The sequence below is a fragment of the Zosterops lateralis genome, assembly GCF_965231275.1.
Source record: "Zosterops lateralis genome assembly, chromosome: 3".
In the NCBI taxonomy this organism is placed as follows: domain Eukaryota; kingdom Metazoa; phylum Chordata; class Aves; order Passeriformes; family Zosteropidae; genus Zosterops; species Zosterops lateralis.
Window position 1 is genome coordinate 21,036,582 of NC_139764.1, and position 16,387 is coordinate 21,052,968.

General features: G+C 37.0%; 1 protein-coding gene across 7 annotated transcripts in view; it reads left to right on the forward strand.

Annotated features, from left to right (window-relative positions):
- The window catches only part of DISP1 (dispatched RND transporter family member 1), an 85,805-nt gene that overhangs the window by 57,384 nt on the left and 12,034 nt on the right, over positions 1-16,387 (forward strand). For all 7 annotated transcript variants that reach the window (XM_083856363.1, XM_083856361.1, XM_083856360.1 and 4 more), the window contains 2 exons: positions 12,627-12,656; positions 16,226-16,349. In XM_083856363.1, coding sequence (XP_083712489.1) covers positions 12,627-12,656; positions 16,226-16,349 — 154 coding nt within the window. The remainder of the gene's footprint in view (positions 1-12,626; positions 12,657-16,225; positions 16,350-16,387) is intronic.

Here is a 16,387-nt window from a genome sequence, read left to right on the forward strand (position 1 = left end):
TATCTTGACCACACAAGCACTCCCTGGGAAATTCTAGCCATCTCTCCATATCAAAATAGAGTTATCCAAGGGGTTGATTTGCTTTCTAACCATTTCTAAATTTACCTGTGTAGGAGCATGGCACATTTAATTCTCTTCAGTACTGTTGGATGGGGGTTTTTTACCCCTACCCTGCCCCTTTGGAGAGTTCATGCTGAAGTATCTCTTTTTGTTGGAATGTGCTTATGAATCTCAAGAAACCTGGGGGCTTAGACACACTGGAAGATACCTAGTTAGTGCCCCTCCTTTGCTGCCACCTGCTTCTGTAGTCATCAGCAGCCTTCGCCAGGACAGATTAGAAATTGGGAAAACCAACCAAATAAGGCTGTGAAAGAAGATTGATTCATAACGAGTGGAAGCACTAGAGTTAGGAGCCCCTAGGGAAAAGTAAAACTGTGCAGCCCAGTAGCTGCTTAATGGGATGAAAGGAGGATAAAATAAATAGTGAACAGTTGCATAGTTCTCTAGGAGAACTAAATAATACCATTTTTAAAAAAGCCAGAAAACTCTGACAATCTTTCCTGGTATTTTTCAAAACCTCTTCTTCCTATAGGAATGTATGCATGTAAATAGGAGAGGAAGAGGAAGGATGTGTGGAGATCATTCAGGAAGTTGTCTCAGGGTTGTGGAAGGTGTGGAATAACAGTGGTGGTATCTCTGGTACCAAATTGGATTGCTTCCCTCAGACACGTATGGGAAGTTTTTAGTGGGAAAACACCAGTTAAAAGCCACCTGTATGCTTGTAATCTTGATGCCAACTCTGCTGGAATCTCTCTGGTGATAAAATTTTAAAAACTTAGATCTGTGGACTCAGAGACAAAAGATAGGGCAGAAGAGGTCAGGGAGCTGTGAAGGAACTGCTGGTGCTGCTGAGGAAGATGCTCCAGACTGCCAGTGTGGGCAGTGCTTGCACTTCTGCAGTATCAAACCAATAAATTCAAGCAAGAACTCTTGGCTCAAGGTGAACCTGTTTTGTGTCACCCACTGTTATTTACTTTATTAGACTATACTGTTAATGCTTTTGACTAAAGCAGACAAGTAAGGAAAATTGTTCTGAAAAGCATCTGAATTATCTGTGGTTAAAAAAGAAGTCTAAAAGGATATATGGGATGATCTCTCCACGATCATGCAATCATCTCAAGCTGGAACAGGAAAATAAAATCTGCTTAAAGCCCCACAGAATCCTTACTTTGGCTAAAATTTAAGAATTGTTCCTCATCCCCCACCAGCCTACTTTGGAGGTTTTAGCTCCCAAAGCTTAGTTTAAATTTCTGGATTCAAAGTTTTTGCTTGCTAGACCAATTTATATTCTAAGGAAGGCAAAAAACAGCGTCAGGAAACTGGTAAAGCATCCAGACTTATTGTACATCTTGCTTTCAGTTAGATTTAAACCTTCTTTTGAAGTGTTTTGGCATTGCAGATTTATGTGGCAGTTCTGGGATTCTGGGTTCTGCTGTGTCTCAGAATTCTGTGCCACACACTGTTCAAACAGTACTGCAGATACACGTGAATACTTACACTTATTTAATACTTTAAAACAAAACTCTATAAAAATGAAAAAGCTGTGAAGTGAGGATAGAACACTACAGCTGCTTCTTACCCATTTCAGAGTTTTCCTTCTAGTTATTTGGCATAAATATTAGGACCAGAAGAAAATAAAAATATCTTGCTTTTTTTTTTTTAAAGCAAGGGAATGTTTGCCAAATACCAATCTTAATAACAAGACTTTGTTATGAAACAGTTCCCTGTTTGATTCCAGGAAAAGGATAATTGTTATCTAGTACATTCTGCGTGGCTTGCAGAGCTGATTTTGCGTATACATGCGTATAAAATATTTTCAAATACCCTCATTTCAGCAACATGCACTGTTCACAAAAATTTTTCCACTGAGCTTTTTTTAACAACCTATCCTATTTTGAAAGTTGTTAGCTTCTCCTGTATTTGCTGCATTAAAAGATATTTTCATTTTCACTTTTTATATTAATTGCATACTAATGTCTTTTGTACAAAATACATATGCATATAACAATTTAAAAAATAATAAGGAAGCCTTTCTGCCTCCCCCTAGGAAGATTAAAAATAGGAATCTTTAAGAAGAAATCTTGAGGTCAGGTTTGTGCAAGTGGGATTTCTGAAATGTTTTGCCAACCTTTAGCAACTAAAAGGCAAAAGGTGTTACCATCATTTCATTCAGTGTTCGGGGTGTTCCAAATCTTTTGGTTCATGCTATAGATCAGGAGTTCCTGAAACAATACAAATTCTGGCTCTGTTCTCATTTAAGCCATTTATTCTGTGCCAAAAGAGGAGTTCTCCTTTCTTATTAAGCATTAACAACCCAGTGGCATACTTGGGATTTTGATGTAGTTGAGAAAAAAAAAAAAAAGGAATGTGAAGCCATCTCATGCATCCATCTGAGTCCAAATGTGGGGTTCTCTCTTGTGCACATGTGGAGAAGTGGGTTTTCCCTGTGACCAAATAAACTGGTCCTTTTTCTTTCTTTGAAATAATTTTTCATGTCAGTCTAATTTGAGTTGTGCTTCTTCATTTTCACACATTTTTATTTTAGTCTTGTATGATCTCTGAGTGTGATACCTTTAAAGTTTTATTCTGGTTTTATTAATTCATGTACTCTTCGCATGATAAATATTGTGCATTTTTGGCTGTGCAAACAACTTGCTGCACTTTCTAAAGCTGAAAACAAAGGGCTGACACAGAGACCAGAATACAAATAAAAATGCCATTTATAATTTGGTGGCTGAGTAAATTAAAAATAGCATGACTAAGAAAGTACTAAGTGCACTTAAAAAAACCCCTGTCATTCTGGGCTGTCCAAGGGATTTTTGCAGGCTTTTTAATTGTACTAATTAAACATTAGTGTTTGTCTAGAGTTCAGGTTGTTTGGAATCAAGAACTTTTGCCTTAGGAAGGTGGAGCTTGGAAGGTTCCTGCTTTGGTCTGAGTGCAGCTGGGCACCAGCCTGGCTGTATTTTGCCGTGCAGGTTCTGCTCCTTAGGGAATTCAGGTCCTGTGTGTGCTTGAAGATGAATTCCCCATGCCCTGTATCCCTCACCTTTCCCTGAACAACAGAAGAGCTCGCTCATAACCAGCAATCTGCTGGGCTTTGAACTGCTGTCTTTAGAAGATGTAATGCTGATAATGGGAGGGAAACCGTAAAAAACACGGTTCTTTTCTTTTGTACTAAATTGACTGGAAAACCAGCATCAGCTGTGCTCGTCCTGGAAAAGGACTAATTGGTGTGGGGTTGGAGATGACTTTTAAAACTGAGCATTTTTGTACATTTAGAAAGAACCCACAACATCCAAAATAATGTCAGTTTGCTGGAATGTTTTGAGGATGTATAGTTGCTTTTGTGTACTTTTAATTTAGTAAGAGGTTGTAGTAAACTTCAAATGTGAATGAGACATACCAGGCAACAAACAACAAGAGTCCAAACTATGCATGACCTGATTTTCATCAGTCTTTGAGAGATGGGGTTTGAAGGATTTGCATATTCCTGCTTAAAAGTTTTGAGTTTTCCTTATGATGGGGGAAAGTGTAGAATGATCAACATCACCTTTAGAAAGCTCTTTATGAGTTACCACCATTGTCTCTGTCTCTAACTCCTTCCAAAATCACTTGTTCTTCTTCTCTGATATTTCTGTGTTGTCTTTACCTCCTAGTGAGTAATAATTTATGTGCGTGCATTTAATTGGTCAGTGGTGCTTGAACAGAAAAACAAAGCAAAACCCCAAACACAGTGCAAAAGGGAAATCTAGAGGGTACCTGAGCAATTTGGCATTGAATTTGGTACACAAAAATTCCAGTGAGATTCTACTGAATAAAGAAATCTCTTAAAGCCTGGACTATCAATGCAAAATAGAAATAATATGGTACCACGAACAGATCAGTGGAGGTAAGGGAAGTTACAGATAGAAATCCTGATGATATGTCAGACAGCTTAGCCTCACTATTTGCAAATGAGGGTGTGTTTTAGTTCTTTTCTAGTAAATTCATAAATAGATTTGTGTACTGGACTGGAAAAGCTTATTTGCATCACTTCTGCCACTTCACCCATGTTTCCTAGCGTATTAATGGGATACCTTTGCCTCAAAATTCTTATGTTACATTTCCAGTTTGTAAGATCTTTAGTTTGTTCTGTCAAATAGATGAACTTTTACAAATGTTTTTCTGAACAGCTTTGATTATATTAAACCTGTTTTATAGTCTGTTCAATCCTAGAGCGCTTTTTTGGGGTCTTAGATACAATACTGAAAACCCTAAATGTTCAGTGAATGTTTCCTTTTTTGCTTTCTTGTTACTGAGCATACAAAACAAATTTCATGTCAGGAGATCCAGAAGATAATGTTGCATTATATATGTACAAGTTTTCATTAGCAGTTGCAAAAGCTGAAGAGCCTTCTTTGTGCAATTACATATTAAATCCTTTTACATATTAATTATGTTTAATACACATTTATTTTATATAATTTAAAAGTTACAGCATTCTAAATTACTAAATTCACAGATACTGGAACAGGAGTTCAACACTGAAGAAAAACACTTGAGTAAATTTAGAACAAAGACCTTAAGTAACAGTATTTTCATTTGCTGCAAGAGATTAAATATGCAGAAAGATAAAAACTATTGTTTGTCCCCAAAGTTAGATGAATAATTTTGAGAAATTGTAAATGCTTTTAGTCTATCTTTAGAAAAGCTCTCTGGTCAAAGGGGGTTTTCTGAGAGCAAAACTGAACCTCCTGGTGACTTAAAATCACAGAGTTTTTTATCTGCACAGGAAGGAAGACTGAAGCATATACCAGTTGGGGTGTGATTTATGACACTCCAAGTCTCCCTACTCCTGAGCCAAACTTCCCTGTGCTTAATGTCAGTCATTAATGCCTATAAGAACATGCACCTCAGCCTGTGTGGAGAGATACCATCATAAAAATAGGCGCTCTTGGACATTCTCATTCTCATTGGTACCATGAGATGGGGTTTTTCTTCTGTGTATGTTGTGATTCCTTGGGTCATGTTAATTTCCTGTCTGTCAGAGAAATACAAGATGTGGCCATGACCTCGTGTTGCTCCATTCAACTGGGAAGTGTAATAAAAACAGCTTTGAAATAAAATATTTCTAAGGAAGGGACTTTTTGCCAGTAAAAATGTTGAAAGCTACTCTAGTCATCATTTAAATCCCAGAACATATCTATTAATTTTACTGTAATTACCAAGAAAAGAGAAAAGACTAATGGTTTTAGACTTGTGAAGGATCTTGAAATAATATTAGTCTGCTCCAAATTAGCTGTTGGCTTGTTTTCAAATAATGATTCATGGTGGTATTTTACTAAGCTTTTTTTTTTTTTTCTCTTTAATAGTTCAGAACTTTTGTTTAATTTGCCAGGCAATTTTCTATGTGGTCCTGCCTTCAGTGCTTCAGAAGTTTAAGGAATATAAATATATATAGCTTCAATTAAACCTTTTGAAGAAGTGTATACTTTAAATTGTGTATAAACTTTGCCATTTAAAGCAGAGAGAATCCTGTTGAAGTATGCTTGATGGCAATCTTATTGACAGTTTTGGAGCAGTGTTTAAAAGTGGCTACACTCATTGGGGAAAAGTTTAGGGAAAGAAGAATACAAGAAAAGTGTTTGGAGGGTCTGTATGACTTGGCTCCTTTGCATGCTCTCAGATTTTCCGACAGAGATGATTTAATTCCTTTTCAAGACAAGTGAACCAAGCAGGTGCCATAAAGGAAAAGAGCCAGCTTTCCTAGTGGTTGATAATATTTAGTCAGTTGTTGAAGATGAAAGAGGAAAGACATTAGAAGTCAGTATTGCAAAAATGGGTCTCTAAGGAACCTTAAACTGAAGACTTGGTCAGTAAATCCTGGGCTCTTATGTGGATACCATCCCTATGAAGCAGTGAGGAAAAGGAGAGGAAGAAAAACCCAACAATCTTCTCTGCCTTGGAGATGATTATAATAGGATTGTTTCAGTTTCAAATCACCTCTACATTTTAAATTTGTAAAAGTTTTAATTTTAGCATGTAATGAGTAATACAGGGTTAGAATAGAATAGATTATTTCAGTTGGAAGGGACCTGCAAGGATCACTTGACCCAACTGCCTGACGCATTCAGGGCTGACCCAGTTAAAGCATCTTGTTTAAGGCATTGTCCAAACGCCTCTTGAGCACTGACAGGACTCTTGAACATTGACAGGGATATCAGCCCTTCCTGAGGCTGCTCAGGTGTTTGACCATCTTCTAGATAAAGAAATATCCAGTCCCTGAGTTCCCAGGCTCAGCTTTGAGCTGATTCCTACGTGTCCCAGCAGTGGATCCCAGGGAAAAGGGATCACCTCTCCACTTTGCTGCCTCAAGAGGCTGTAGAGAGCAATGAGGTCACTGCTCAGCTTCCTTTTCTCCAAATTAGACAAGTCCAAAGCCCTCAACCCATCTTCCTAGGACATTCCTCCCAGTACTGTTACTAAAGTTCCAAATGAAAATACAGATATTTAGGATGCTAATAGGATTACACTGACTTTTTCCCATCTCTTGTGCCTTGATGGAAACATATTTCCCTGTTGCCAGAAGTTTGTCCATGGGAGATGTCAAAACTCCCTGCTACTTTTGCAGAGTAGGTTAATAAAGTTTAATGTTGATTTCATAGCAGAAAGAAAGTGAGTGAAATGCTGGCTTAGTTAAGTATATAGGATTTGCCCCACTCTATGGGGTTTTATCCAGTGGACATGGTGTAGGGCAGTAAAGCTTACAGTTTTATGCTAAATTTAAATGAGGCAGAGCAAGAATCACTCAGACAATGATTTTATTGCTAACGCCTTCCTTACAATAGCTTTCCTCACAGAAAGGCAACCTTATTTGCTCCTATCTGTGAAAAATAGAGCAGATGCTCAGCTGGAATTGAAGAGGTAGCTTGGAACACAGGAAAAGCAGATAAGAGCTTTTATAAAGCTTGGTGTCTCAACTGTAAAAATGTGAATTGACGTTTGTAATTCAGTTACCAAATAATGTCTATTAAGTTGCATTTTGCTTCATTTTAAGCAAAAGAATAATCATATGTACAACATTAAGAAAAGCTGCAACACTGACATTTCACACATTTTAATGGGATGAAATAGCAGTTAGTTCCAGATCATTTCACCCTGCTAATGTTGACATTAAAAAATGGAAAAACCTTTTGGATTATTCCTTGATATTTTATGTGGGGAAAAAGCCCATGAAAATTAGTTTTATTCTTCTTGGTTTTAATAAAACCTTAAAAAAGCAACTTACTAGAAAACTGAATTGTCTCTCTCCTTTACAACCATTTTGCTGTGGGTTGTCCTGTTCCTTAGAGGTGTAAACAAGTAAAGCTAAGTGCAAGCAATACAATGAATACTGCATGTTTAAAAAAACATCTAGATAGAATTCATGATTAAAATAATGGCAAACTATTCATCATAGCAAAAAAAAAAAAAAAATTAGGAGGCTTATAAAAACTTTTTTGGCAACTTAATCTGTTGGATTTGTTGTCTGAGTGGTTGTTAAAATGATAATGCACATAGGTGTTACATCTGATAAAACAGCAAAAGCTAGCTTGTTATTTAGGAGCAATTCAGATTGTTCTCTCGGGTCAATGACATTCTGAAAACATGAGGCTTTTCTTCCTGTGCAAGGATTTAGTTTGTATTGTATGCTCTGATGGAGAATGTACAATATGATGCATATCTCATTCTATCCTGCAGGGATTTAGCTTATCCAGGAGTATAATAATGACAAAAAGCTATGTTTTATCACTTCTGGTAACCAGATCTACCAACAAAGGGAATAGTTCCCCTCTGGCAAAGTAGAGCATTGAGGTTAAACACCTCATAATCCTTGGACAGGAGAGTCTTTTTTTTCAGTAAATACAGCTATTTATTGCAACCTACCATTTTTGACTCCAGTGAATTTTTAAGTGAAAGCAAGAGTGCAAAATGAATCGGTTGTCCTGTGCAGGGCCAGGAGTTGGACTTCAGTGATCCTGATGAGCTCCTTCCATCTCAGGATATTCTATTCTCAGGATATCCATCTCATGATTCTATACTGTTAATCCCTTATGATACATATCAGTAAGCTGTACCTTTATTTTTAAATTTTTGTGCAGCTCAGCATCAAAATGACTGGTGCTGGATATCATTGCTGGGAGAGCAGCTTCTGCTTCCCTTAGTTCCTGTCTCCCAGGAATGAAGCAGAGGAGAAGCACACACTGACAAGTTTCACCTTTATCCAGTGTTGTTTGTTGTTTCCTTACACCTAAAAATAGGGCACGATCTCAGGCAGTGCTTTTGTGCCAAAAATGTCAGGCTGGTAGGCATTAAATTCAGCTTTAAGTCTAACTGGCTTGTTGTTCCTCCAAGGAAAAATAGAGGAAAAGCCCTTCTATGTCCGAGTTCCAGTCTACATCTGCACATGATGAAATAGAAATTAATTGCAGCTAAATGAAATTCCATAAATCAGATGTTTAGCCAGGGCAATATCCAGAATTGTAATAGGAATTTTAGGAAGGTAATATTTGGATAAGTTAGTACAAAGATAATATTTGGAATGTGTTGATGCTTTTTAACGGACTCAAAAAAACCCCAACTGACATTACTGTCAGTGTATGCAGGAATGTTCTTATTTAAAATCATATTAATATCTCTTTCAACCTCTTAGGTTATTGATAGCTGCTTTTTTAACACTTTTTTGAGATGATGGGTGCTTCACAACAGCTAGAAAACTCTTCAAAGTATGCTTCAAAACACAGTCTGTTTTCCTAATTTTCTATTTCATGGCTACATTCTGCAGGGGTTCTTGCACCCACTAAGGAAGCAGGAAGCATTGATTCCTTGGGGTGTGAGGCCAAGGGGTTCCTTACATTGATACCTTTCTCACAACTTAGGTTTGTGAAGAAAGGCTGAAAAAGAATTTAGATATTTTATTGTCTTCTGACACATTCAGGTTTGTGCTTCCCTAAAATGCTTCAGAGGAATGAAACACATTGCATATGAAGTAAATCAGCCATAGTGATTTTATTCAGTCCCATGCTGAGGAACATGTTTTGAAATACTGCTTTGTGCTGTGTGATGTCCAGGTGACTTGAAGGTTATGGAGTAGATTTAATAATATACAGGATTTCCAAAAGCTTGTTTTCCAGTGTGATGCTTGAAATTAAGACCAAACTCCCCTCTCTGATACACCCTACTAACTTCCATGAGAAAACTTCTTCAGTTTTGTATTCAAAAGGAGACTTTGGCTTCTCTGAAAGCCCAAATTCAGGATGTTGCCATGTGGCACAGTGTGTTCCCCTCCAGGAAACTCAAGCATTGGTCATTGTCTTTCTCAGATGGAAAAATATGTAATGCAATCATATTTTTTATACCTGTGAACTGTCCCTATTCAAGTAGGTTTGTACACAAAGAAACAAATGTTTTCTACTACCTCACTGTTCAAAGTAGTGGTAGAAACACTGAGGTTAAGTGCTTATTTAGGCTGGAAATAATTATTATAATTAGAGCTGTAGTAGTCCAGTCCAAAGCTGATCAACCCTCCTGATACTCAGTTATTTCCTAGAGTAAACTGATATTGCTGATATTATAGCGGCCTGTTTTAAAGACACTATTCCTCCTTTTCAGCATGTTACACAGAAGTGTGCTGGGCATTCAAAATACATTTCATACTGAGAAACATCTGGGGGGTTTAACCAGTCTATTTATCTTTTCTTTGTGTATTTCTTGATTGTGTGATGTTCAGACAAAACTTGCCACTAGGAAAGGACAGGATGAAGCAAAGCATATATTGAGCAGTAAATGGTGCCAGAACAGAGACTGTCCTTTTCTTCCTCTTTCCTTTTTTCCCCTCTTGGTGCAAAGTGTTTATTAGATTTTTGATCAGTGACTGCAATTTGTGCAGTAACTTGGTTGTGCTGGTCTTGTCACAAACAACTGTGATTGTCACTTTTTTCTATTAGACTTGTGAGAACCAAGTACAAAGGTAATTTAATACACAGATCAACTTGGCTTTTGTCCCAGCAAAAGAGTGGAATTCACCATTTCTTTCTCATGAAAACTGATAAGGACTCTTTTGTCCACACTCTTTTTTTTTGGAGGCTGATGGTGTAATTTAAACTGGCTCAATGAAATTATAATACTTCAAAAATTAGATACAGCAACATTAATTAAGTGGGAAAGGTCTGGTTTTGCCATGCATTTCTGTATTTTGGAGCATAGCTAAAGAATTTTGGGGCATAGTTTTCAGGGATAGCTTTTCCTATTGACCAATATAATAGAGTCATCACAACAGCTGCAAGGGATTGGTTACACTGCTGGAATTCACCCGGGTGTACCCAGGTTTTTTCAGTGCATGCTTTTCAAAACAAAACAGTTTGATAGCAGGTGTGACCTTTAACCCTCCTTAACTTTGAAGAACTTAATCATCATCTTTTGTTCAGCACTGAATATATTTTGCAGGTGGAGGAAACAGAGGGAAATGTAGTTTGGTTTTGATGGGACAGGGGGAGGATGAGGAATGATTGTGTTGGTATTTTTACCCACTTTGTGTAAACCAAATTAGGCAAATTTCATTTTAAAGTAGTCCCCATGCAGAAGAAAACCATTTTATCTGCTAATATAGACTGGAATTGTCATAGAAACCTTTATACAAGTCAGCATAAATACAAAGCCTGTTCTAATCACTGTCGTTGGGTGGTGCTCCTTGTGCCAAAGCATTGTCTGATACTGTTACTCAGAGCAGAGCCCATTACGGCACAGACAAAAACAAGTGACTGAATATATATGGAAATTCAGATCTTTACAAATGAAAGTTAGAAATTCACATTTGAATCACCTTACTAACAGTAAATATGTCTCTTTATATTTCTCTCCCATCTGTAAACTCAGGAGTCTATGCTGCAGTTAAAAAAATTGTTATTCCCAACACTGTGGCTTTGCCCCCTTTTCCATACAGTTGTGAAGGCACATTCAGTGTGTGCTCTGCCTTGGTTCATGAAAGGGACTGTCTGTTTAAGCATTTCTCTTCATCCAGAGTCCTGTTACTGCTCCCTTCAGATTCAAGTTGAGTGAGTTCTGACTTCAGTGCCTGATTTCTGATCCTCCATTCTAGCCTCAGTTGGGAAAAGTTGGTTTTGTGGTTGAGGCTGTAGATCAGACAACGAGCAGTCTCCCAAAGCCTGCCACAACTTCTTTTCAGCCTCAGAGAATCTACTGTGTAAAGTAATTTCAGAACTTAGTTCAGTTGGGTTTCTCTACATTTAGGCTGCTGCTGAGTCTATTGTAGTGCTACCAGAAGTTTTTAGCATCAGTTGGAAAATTGGGTACATTCAGTACCTCTAGAAGTCAGATTTGTGCACCTAGTCTGAAGGTTGGTGACACTTCATAAATTTCATCTTTTGTGGCTGCATTCAACACAGAATCTTTGTCTATACCTTTCCTTAGTCCTTGAGTTACTCTGCAACTGCAGATTGGTTATTCTGCTTTTCTCCAAATTCCTCATGGCTGAAAGGAGCAAATCTTACTACTGTGTAGTAGTAAACAACTCTTACTACTTTGAGGAACAGGAAATTTCATTTCTATTTGGTGGATTAAGTTTTTCTGAATATCTCAGGAAGTCTGAAGTTTGAACTGTTTATCTGTGTGTGAAAGCATACAAACCTATGCTTTTGGCAACCTCACTGTGATGTTACTAAGTGATCTATTTTATGCAAGTACCTGCTTCTCATCTCAGTGCTTTCCATACATTTTTAAAGAAGGAATATTAAATGTGTCCTTGGTGGTAAAACAAATCCTTAACTTAACTGAAGCTGTTGTATGGTTGCAGCTTCAGAGTGGTTTTATGTCACATTCTTGAAATGACTTGCAGATTCTTCAGGAAGTTTTTTTTAAGTGAAATTTATGTGACTCTTACTGGACAGTAGCTAAGAAATTGAAGTGCCTGCAGAACAGTGTTAGATAAGAATAATTTTCTCGTAGGTTTGCTATCTCCTCGTCAAAATAATATACTTTATATTAGATTTTTAAGAAGCAACAAAAAGTTGCATAAAAATATTTTGTAGAGGTATCCTATGTCATTCTACTTCATGTATTATGGCAAGACAGAATTTATGGCCAAAATAATTTTTTAAAATTGAATTACGAAGGACAACTATGAAGTTTTGTAAATTACAGTCAGAACATGGTGTTGTGGTTGTCTGTTTCCATCATATGCAAACTTTGTCATGATTTTCAATAGTATTGAATTTTTATCATGTTAGTTTATTTGGTCTCTTGTTGAAAACTGAAAAAGCCTCTGGAATAGTAATCCCAAAAATCAGCTGCATAAAATTCCACTTTTGAAAACCCAGCTGTCTGTAGCTGTAATTATTCTCTGAACTACTTGTTTGCAAAGAGTCAATTGAATATGATTGTGGGCCTTTCAAAATAATTCATATCCTAAATATCTCATTTTTATAATTTACTTACTTACCCATGTATGAGAATAATTAAACAAATTGGTGTGTGCATGCATATTTCATGCATTCTCAACTACTCTCTTTTTTTCTCTTTTTTTTCAGGCCAGCCAGACCATTCAAGTTACCAAAAAGGTAAGGATCAGTGCTGCCATAGCTGAGGTTTGTGGAATTATTAAGGTGTTAGATGAGGTGATGGCAAAGCTGTTATTCCCCATATAAAGCAAGAATAAAGAATATTCAAAGAAAATAATAAATGTTCAAATTAAATCAGATTTTGAAGTATTTCTTTAGGCGGTGGGTAGTAAGTAAACGTCTGCAACTGCCATGGGAAACCAGGGAGGCAGATAGTATCAGCAAGGTCAAACAACATTTAGAAGAATTGATCTGCAGTGGGTCCCTAAATAAACACTGAAACAAGGAGCTAGGGCCAAGTTCTTTAGCATCCCTAATTTGTGAATCCTGGGGGAGCAGGACGGGGAGAGAACATGCAGGATATCCAAACTCAGGCTCTATTTACAGACAGAAAAGCACTCTGCATTAATATCAGAATTTAAAAACATTAATATTAGGTCAGAATTTAAAAATCTATGCAGATTTCTATGCTTCCTGTTTTCCAACTATTTTAGGGCATTTTTATTACAGTCTGTGCCTGGAAACCCCTTTTTTTTTGCCTAGGGGTTTCTCTGAGAAGTAGCTTGGTTGTATCATCAATAGTTATAAACAAACTTGACAGACAAGTTCAGAAAATTTCATCATAGTAGTTTTTAATTCCTCCTAAAACCCCAAGCAGTCTAGAATGCTGGGTTTGGATTGTATAGGCCCTGTAGCATGGCAGGGTCAGAGAAGATAACAGAGCATTCTATCTAAAACTGTCAGTGCATCAGAATGGCAACAAGAAACCATCTCAGGTGAAAAAACATTAAAAACACAATCCATCTTTAGGATTTGCTTTCAGTAAAGAGCAAGCCTGTTTGTTAAGTGTCTGTTTTGAGTTAGAGAAATCTGTGTGTTGATATGATTTGGATCACACAAATATCTGTTGTTCATAGGGACCTTTTTACAATACAGAAATTATATAAGGTACTTTTCTCTCTATATAAGAGCCTGAGGAGTGGTTGAACCTGAGGACATCTGTATATAGGAGCTGAATTGAAAAGTTTGTCACTAGCCACATATTATGCTTAAAATAGGAAAAGAACCTAAACATTCTCTTTTTTACCTTCTCCTTTTGAAGAAAACATCTGAGGTCTTTGATCACCTTTGGACAAATTGCTTGATAAAAGTGGTCCTTTTAGTGGTACTAAATATAGTTTGAATTACTGTATCTCCTAAGCATTTTGAATTACTTAAAGCATGGATTTAAGAAAACAACTAAAAACAAACCAAACCTTTTTTAGGTGTGTGAAAAACATCAGGAGAATATAAATTTATAAAAGCTATATGCATTTTAATGGCACATAGCTAGCTAAAATTAGTACCATTCAAACAGACTGAAAACAGGGCAAAATGGCATAAAAACTGGTATTTCACTCAGTGTCAAACTTACCTGAGTTCATTCAGTGCTGGAATAGTTTGGATGAAAAAAACCAAAAAGGTTTAAGTGTGGCTGTATGTCTGGGTCATTGCATAACCAAAAAAATAGTTTTAATTAGACATCCAAAAGTAGGAGGTTTTATCCTGATTTAGAAAAGTGCTAAATGATGTGCTTAGCAGTGAGGATATCCTTTCTGAATGTGATTCCCCCGCTGAGGAATTGATTTAAGCATTTTTCCCTTGGACTCAGGCATTTTCAGGCAAGTGGTCGTTTATGCCAAATCTGGCAGGGTGGTGGCTTCCTCCTCACAGAGGAAAAGAAATGTAACTAAATTCATGTTACAGCTTCTTCATGGGTAAAAATTTAAAAACCCTGCTATCTCTTTAGCCATGTACTGTGGGTTAGGGTTGAGGCTGGTTTTAGGTAACTTGGTTGGAGCTAGAACCCTCAGCAGCACTAAATTATACTCAGGCAGGTAAAATTAAAAATAGAGTGGTCACTCCTTTTGTCAGCCCGGGTCAGCTTTGTTTATCTGAATTTCAATATATGGTAAAAGAAAGAAGAGAAATTTGCAGGTGTAAACAAGCACTTCACTGTTTTCTGTGTGTGGCTTATTATCACATTAAACACTTAAGACAGAGTTTCTTTTACAGCTGAAAGAATTTACCCAATTTAAGAGTGCTCAGCTGAGAATGGGACTGTAGAGACAACATGTCAAAGTGGTAAATCTGGCACTAGTGATGAATAGGAAAAGAAATCTTTTGGGTATAACTTTTATGACTTCAGAGCTAATGTCTGTAATGGCTAGTCAGTCTAGCTTGGTGTTTAGAAAAACATTTAGTCCTATAAATAGGAAAATTCTATTAGGTCATTTTACTTCACTTCTACTTTGTACAATTGCTCATTTGGCAAGCTGCCCCTTTGTGATTGACTTTAATGAAAACTTTTACTTCAGATTGCTTTTCAGGCTTTTGCTAATTAACCTCTTATGTGAGCATGTCAGAATTATTCCATGTTTACTTAATGGGAAATGGAGAAACACCCAGTGCTTTGGATTTCCTTGCTCCTCAAAGCTCTACTTAGACCCCTAGAGGTGCCTATTTCTACATGCTATGGAAAAACAGGAATAAGCTTGCTTATGCCATTGATTTTGCAATCAGAACACTGGGAACCTGCTGCTGGAATGGGGAGATGGACAATCCCTCCCTTCTTAGCAGCGGGACAGAAAATTTCAGTTGAGCTGATAATTGCATTGTCATTAATTAGCAAATTGCTCTTAAAACTGAAAACGAGCCATAATCTTTTAAGACAGTAGAAATAAGTAAAGGAGGTCTCTGCTATAAATTTTCATGTTATGCTGCTTGTAAGTTGAGGAGGAAATAGGAGTGGAGATCTTCTTGATCAATATTTAATGTGTACAGAGACCATTCATATAGAAGGATTCATAGCCTGTAATTACTTTTCTAATGCTTTTTTGAGACTTCCTATACACTCTTTACTCCCAGTATTAGACAGTGTTGCTTTTGAAACATAAACTCCATGAATGCAAGTCTTTATTGTAAGAAAAATTATTTAGAAATTAAGATTCCTTGTTTTCGCCTAATTTTCTGAACGTTTCTCTTGAATTAACAAAAATAAAAATATTTCACACAAAAAAAAAGAAAATTAGGTTTGCTTATAACAGTTCTTCCACTCATAAAATTTAGAACGATCTAGGTGTTAAAACCCAAGGATGGGTGTTATGCTGTAAGACTAGGCAGTTAACGTTGGTTAGTTTATGTATCATGTTGCCAACCCCTTGCATCTTTGAACTACAAGTTTCATGGATCATGAGTATGTAGGGTTTGAATATTTTTTTTAATGGCTATTTTAAAAACAGAGGAAATGTTTTCTTTGGGTTCTACTTTAAAACAGATCTTTTTCTTTCTTGGATTTTTTTCTTTAAAATGCTTAAGCTTAAAAAAGCCCAAGTAATGATGTTTCCTCTCATGAAATTTTTGACAAAGCATCTTTTTCTAGGGATTCACAATCATGGATAGGCTTGCATTTTTGTCAGAATCCTGGGGAGAAAGAATAGTCTGATGTGAAAAGCTCTTTAGAGAAGAATGGATTAGTTCTGCTTGCAGCTTTGGTTGCTGTAGCCCCTCTCCCTGCTCCTCTCCCATAGCTACGCCGCGCTCATCGCCGACTGGCCCGTGGTGGTCCTGGGCATGTGCACTGTGCTCATAGTGGTGTGTGCACTCGTGGGAATATTAGTTCCAGACCTTCCAGATTTCTCTGATCCGCTGCTGGTAAGTCAATATCAATCAGTTGTACTGTCAAACAAGGA